At 39.2% G+C, this 6,577-nt stretch overlaps 1 protein-coding gene across 1 annotated transcript; it reads left to right on the top strand.

Moving 5' to 3' along the window:
* Positions 1 to 1,117: 1,117 nt before the first annotated feature.
* On the top strand, positions 1,118 to 5,743 carry SDC2 (syndecan 2). The gene is made up of 3 exons (XM_010085652.1): positions 1,118 to 1,281; positions 2,041 to 2,176; positions 3,480 to 5,743. The coding sequence occupies exons 1-3, from the start codon at positions 1,126 to 1,128 to the stop codon at positions 3,641 to 3,643; spliced, it is 456 nt and encodes a 151-aa protein (XP_010083954.1). The 5' UTR covers positions 1,118 to 1,125; the 3' UTR covers positions 3,644 to 5,743.
* Positions 5,744 to 6,577: the final 834 nt, after the last annotated feature.

Raw genomic sequence — 6,577 nt, 5'->3', positions numbered from 1 at the left:
ATACTCCAGCAGGACTTTGAATGTGGAGGAAATTAAATTTAAGGTCATCTTTAAGGAGTTTTGTGTCCTCTATTTCAAAAGAAATAGGCTTCTATTTTCTATGTGGAGTTTAAAAACATGTGAATTTCTAGTGACTGAAGCATAAAGTAATAGCAATCTTCCTTAGATAGGAACTACGTTGTTCTTTATGTTTGACAGTTTAACAGATTTGCTGGAAAGGAGAGATTTTGTTGTCGAAGCAGCATGTTACAGGGGAAAACCGTTCCGTTCATGTGGTTTAAGTCAAATCGGGATAACGAAGTTTATTGATTGATTTATTTATGATCTGCAATTAACTGGCAATCATGGGACTGTACTTTTGGGCTTAATATCAGCAATGCAACGGATAACCACAATACCAGTCGTTTAAGTGACCATTAAGCAACTACCAATTTCCAACCCCCCTTTTGTAAAGGATCCCAACATGTGCCACACACACACACAGATTTGTGTCCATACACACCCCCTGCTCTTGCAGGCTGTGGGGTGTGCAAGACCTCTGCCCAGACACCCCCGCTGTGGGAGACGCAGGTGCCCTATGTGAACCCGGGGCCCCACCAGCTCCTTTCTCCCCTAGGAGGTGACCCTGCCCTCCCAAGGTGCAGGTTCCAGGGGTGCCCCTGTGGTGGCTGTGGGAGAGCTGGAGGTGGCTGCTGGAGGGCACCCTCGGGGTGGGGGGTGGTGCTGCCAAGTCCCAGCAGAGCCCTCGGTGCCATGGGACCACGTCAGACAGGGTCACACCAGCCCTGACACCTGCTGCTTCCATGCCAGGGTTTTTCCCCCTGGTACGAGTGTTTATGCTTTTTTTCATACCTCTTTTCAGGCTGGTTCCTTCTGTTTCAAAAATATCGTGGTAATTTCCTGGCTACTGCTTAATGTGGCTGATGGCCTCCCTTCCTCTTTCATGGGATCACTTGGGGCAAATATCCCCCTGACAGTTTAGGGTGCACTGTTTGCACTTGCATCTTTATTTTAGCAGGCATCATCATCTAGGCCATTTGCCTAGGGTGGGCTGTGCAGGCACCCCTACCTTGGTGTCATAATAAAAAATGGAACTGGTCTAGAAGAATTTCACAGGTCAATGAAATGTCACCTTTTTTGTCTCCAGGTGCTGAAGAAGATGAGGATAGTGCGGTGATAACAACATCCAGAACACTTCCAAAGTTACCGACAACTAGTGATGCATCTAGGGCTGAGACCACAACGGTGAAAATGCAGACCAAGGTGCCTGCACAAACAAGGGTGCGTGGCTGGAGAGGAACACCATTTAAAACATTCTGCTGTACCCCATTGATGACTTGATGTTAATTTTATTTGTTTTATATGGATTAAAAAGCCCCCAGAAACTTAATGTTACTGTAGCCTGCTAAATGAATACAGAGCTGCTCAGTTTCATTCCTACTAGAAAGTCTGCATAGGGACATATGGATTTCACATGAAAGAAAAGAGAGATGAAAAAAGAATATCTCATGATATCTAAGACAGTTTCAGATGGTACCTTTGAGTCCAAGCTGTACCTTTTTTACATCTCTCAAAGAGTTACTGAAAAATTCTACATGAAACTTCCCTTCTCAAAGAAGAATGTATGGTTTGGCTGTAGTTTGAACGCTTGCCAGGCTCCGTTCAGTATTTTAGTATTTCCTCCTACCACCATAGGTGATATTGTCTAAGTTACCCTCAAAGGCATTCTGAATATAACATACCTGATGTGTTAATTTCAGAGTTGTTACTTCATTCAGAGGCCATTATTTTGATAAACACAGGCAATATTTAACAGCTGTTTGATAAATATGCTTTTGAGGTATAGTGACGACAAATGGGTCCAGTTACAATGTCTAGCACAGCTTTCTGTGGTCAAAAAGCTTCCCATGTGTTTGTGGGTATTGTGGACTATGCACATGGAGCCACGGCTTCGTGGCTGCCCGTGACAGACAGTGGCTGTGTCAACTTGTGGTGTACCCTGTCTGTCAGCAATTCTCTGTTTTCCTTTTTGTGCCACAGTCACCTGAAGAAATCGATAAAGAGGAAAGGCCCGAGACAGATGCCAAGAAAAAGAGCGATGAGCCAGGGGATGACACCGACGTGTTCACTGAGAAGCATTCAGAAAACCTCTTCCAGAGAACAGAAGTTCTGGCAGGTGAGGTGTCATTTGCCAAGGTCCATCTCACCAGAAATACCACAGAAAACAGAGGGGTTCCATATCAAATAATGCAAACTCAATATTTTTGTTTTCTTGATAGATTCTTAAACACATTCATAGGGGTAGCCAGCAGCTGATTTGATGAGAGTGAGATGGGCATCTTCTGGAGTTATTTGATAGTGAAGTCTTGCTAGTTGATTTGATGCCCACAAGATTAATACTATCTGCTGAATATCTGGAGCTTCCACAGCTCGGGAAGGGAGTTGCAATTTGGATTGATGCTTGCGGTGCAGAAATGTACTTCTCATCCATGCTCCCAAGAGCACACCACTGTCTGGCCCATCTGGTGCAGATGGAGGAGCTCACAGTGGGGTGGGTGGAAGGAGAAGGAGGGATGAGCATTGTCCTTAGGATACAGAGGGCCTTAGGATACAGAGGGTCTGTTTTTATGCGTAACCCAGGAAGGCACAGGCTGACCACCAATATTTTCACGTGGCTTTCCTACATGTGAGGTTTTTTTTGGCATAAGAGCAGTGTTCACAGGTATGCTTTTTCCCCGTGTCCTTGGAGGGGCTGTTGGAAGCCATGAAGGGTCATATAATTTTGGACCACATTTCCTCTGAGCACCAAAATGTGAAATAGCCTTAATATCCACATCAGGGGAATCATGTGGGTTTGCTCTTGAAGTCTAGTTGGAGTTGATAACTTTCTACCCACTCACAAGTGCATGATGAATGTAATGCGTCTGTCCTTACAGCTCCATAAACTGTTCTCTCCTATTACTCATCAATAGGAAATTAATTTCAGTCTAGAGTCAGAGTGAAAACTGACAGAGAAAAGGGAAAACCCATTTCTTAGCTAGTGTAGCAAAATAGTTCTTTTAAGGCTGAACAACTGTTGAAAAATGAGTTTGAAGGAAACTTAAATCCCAAATCATTCTATGATTCTATGATTAAATGTTGTTACTATTATTATAAATGAAGACAACTTTTTGCCCGGGCAGTATGGGTGGCTTTCTTAACTGAGGTTTTGGAAAATTTTTAATAACTATTTTAGAACTGTGGGTTGTTGGATCACTCACTTGCAGGTGGAATGTCCTTTTAAATGAATGTCCTTTGTAAACACAAACAGGCTTTCTGAGAATACATTTCAGGATGCCAATAATCAAGACAGTTACATAATGGGAGCGCTTTTCTGTAATTTAAAAGTAATGGCAAACTCATTGTGTGAGATGAAAAAGTAACATGGTGTTGAACTTGTTTTTCCGGCATGTAGTGAATTTCTGTTTCTTTGATTACAGCTGTTATTGCTGGCGGAGTTATCGGTTTTCTTTTCGCAATCTTCCTTATCCTGCTGCTGGTATATCGCATGAGAAAGAAGGATGAAGGCAGTTACGACCTTGGTGAACGTAAACCATCCTGTGCTGCCTATCAAAAGGCACCTACTAAGGAGTTTTATGCATAAAATTCCTCTTTAGTGTCTCTATTTATGAGATCACTGAACTTTTTTAAATAAAGCTTTTGCATAGAATAATGAAGATCTTTTTTTTTTTTTTTTTTTTTTTTCATTAAAGAGCCATTACGGCACCTTTATGATAAAATCCCATTGTATTTAAAACTTTTCATGTATTCCTTTAAAAATGTAAAATTAAAACTTAACATTTGCAGTGTTCTGTGAATAACAGTGGCAAAGCATTATTTTATAAAACCATTGATGTTCACTGAATCATTTTTAAAACTTTATGCATAAATATAAAATAATGAAAATGATTGTTTTATCCTATGGTTCAATGAAAGTTGTTTAATTTTTGTCGGCATGTCTCAGATTGATCTTACAAGTTAGTTTTTATTTCATTAATTTATCTGTTTCCAAAAAATGCCTTTTTGTAGTTGTCATGGTGCAATTTGTCTTCAGATAATTCAGATAACAGTAACTTTTAGTGTAAATGTAATTTTTCAGCTATGTAAACTTTAACCTCCACTTTGTATAAATTTAAGTGTCAGAATATCAATTTTACACTTTGCATTGTTTCTCAGCGTACCTGTAGCTTCAGTGAGATTTGTAACAGCAAATTAATGTGTAAAATTGGATTATTACTACAAACTGTATAGTCATATTCTTACTAAACAAATCTCCTGTAAGGAAGATTTGGAGTAAGCTACTGACAAACCTAAGCAAACCCAAAGACTCTAACAGTATTTTGAGAAGTTGCTGCAGATTTCTATGGCCACTGTATTTGTTAATTATTTGCAATTTGAAGGTACAAGTAGGGGTTTAAATTTTTGTTCTTAAAAAATTCATTTAAGTTGTAAACATCTTTTAAAGCCTTTCAAGTGCCTATGATTATATGTAACTCTGTCGCAGACTGGTGTTAATGAGTATATAACAGTAAAAGAAAATGTTGGTATTTTATAAGCACAGACAATTCTAATGGTAATTTTTGTAGTCTTACATGGATAGACATAATTGTAATTTGGGAACATAAACACTACTGAATAAATCATGTGGCCTAATACTGAGAATTCCATTGTGATATACTTTTGTATGCTTTCCATTTTATGTCTACTTGCTTATGTTCTAGTGTCACAGAGTACATCTAATAGATCTTAAAAATCTGGACCAAAAAAAAAAAAAAAGGCTGTTGATCAGGCTGATCCTTGGACCAGATTTATTGCTGAGAAAAGTGGGAATGTTTAAGTCTTGCATCTGGTGTATGAGTTATGAGTCATTCGACCTTTGCATTATATTTAATGGCAGTATTGACAGAGACCTGTTCTTCCTGCAAATGTTTTTTTCTGTACTGTAAAATTCGAAGAAGTACCTGGTTTCATTTATTGTGTATATCAGTTTTTAATTTGTTGTTCTGGTTTTTTTCCCTGGCCTTTTGGAGAATCTTGGTTTATTCTGCTTGGACTCCAGCAGAAGAGTTGAGAGAAGTCGAATATCTTCGTAAGAGAAGAAAGAAAAGATTCCAAGTAGAAGAGAAAAGGCTGTGTTGCTTAGTCCACAGATAGGTGTTGGATAGAGGGGCATGTGGAGAAGACGATAGTCTGCCTCCTTATATTATGCTTTGTAACAGACAAATGGCTTTGTCTTCTGCTCTGTTAACCTCATTTTTTTATTTTTGAGATTTCCAAAATATAGGAGTTCAGGACATCAAGCTGAACTGCTTCTCAGAAATGGCAATGTATTGTAAATAAGATCGGGTAGCTCTTCAGATAAGAGTTGCATAACTGGTATTTGTTGCTGTCCCAAGTTCAGTGGTCATTTAGGAAAAAAAAAAAGAACGTTATCCTGTGCTAAAATATTTAATATATTGCTTTTTAAATTACTTACACGTACTGGCAAGTTTTTCAAAGCCATACAAGTTCAACAAGTAAAAACAGGGTAAGAATTTAACAGGTATATCTTATTGTGCAATATTTAGTGAAATTCAATTAGTAATATAACTGCTTGAAATAACTGTGCCAAGAAAATAAAATTTCTGGCAAATGCTGTGCCACTGCTGTAAAATAAAGCATTTGTTAAAGTGCCAAAATAAAGTCTACGATGCCTAAACTAATACTTTATTTGTATAGTCTGACATCCAGTTTTTTGAAGCCCACTTTGCTTAAGGCAGTAGATCTGAATTTTCTTTAAGGTGCAATGAATATCACTGTAAGTATAGCTATAAATATTAATCACCAGATAAATTGTGTCCGCCTTCTTCATAAGCAAATTAATAAGCTGTTTTTCTTTTATTTATAAATGTTAGACTCTGCCTGTATACCTAATGCACAGGACACTTTATCCAGTGTAGACATCTGTTGTATTTATTCAGGCTACCAAATACTATGCTTGTTGGGTTCCTTCTGTGTCTGCTTACAAGCAGAAGCAATGGCAAAGTTTCAGCTCTATTTCACCACTTGCCTTTTTTTCCCCTACACATCCATTATCCACTCTGTTATATGCAGGTTTAATGCTTCAGCTACGTACACAGGCTTGAAACTTCTTTAAATTGCAATTGGCATGATAGTAGCATTTATCATCTCGCTATCTCTTTGCCTTTTTCTTTTCAGTGCCAAACCACACTATTAGGGAAAAACTCTATCATCTCGATTATAAACATCGGTTCAGTTTTCATCAGTCTGAAAAACAGGCTGCTGCAGACACCCGGCTTCCAGCAACGCTGTTCAGAAGAAATGAGCAGCTGAATGCACGTCTCTTACACTGAGCCTTCCCAGCACAAGTTGGTCTTCGCTTTTGCTTCCCTTTTGTACTCCCCTTCCTGGATGTGATTCTAGCAATACTCTGGCTACTCATGGATGTTGCTGGGCAGCTGGGAGACCCGATGCCAGGCAGTGGATGCTGCACCACGTGCCTGCAGCTAGCAGCATACCTCTGGGATGGCTTTTCCCA

This window comes from Pterocles gutturalis, unplaced genomic scaffold, assembly GCF_000699245.1.
Source record: "Pterocles gutturalis isolate BGI_N339 unplaced genomic scaffold, ASM69924v1 Scaffold48621, whole genome shotgun sequence".
NCBI classification, from domain to species: domain Eukaryota; kingdom Metazoa; phylum Chordata; class Aves; order Pterocliformes; family Pteroclidae; genus Pterocles; species Pterocles gutturalis.
Note: the sequence above shows the minus strand (reverse complement) of the source record. Positions and strands in the feature narration are given on the sequence as shown.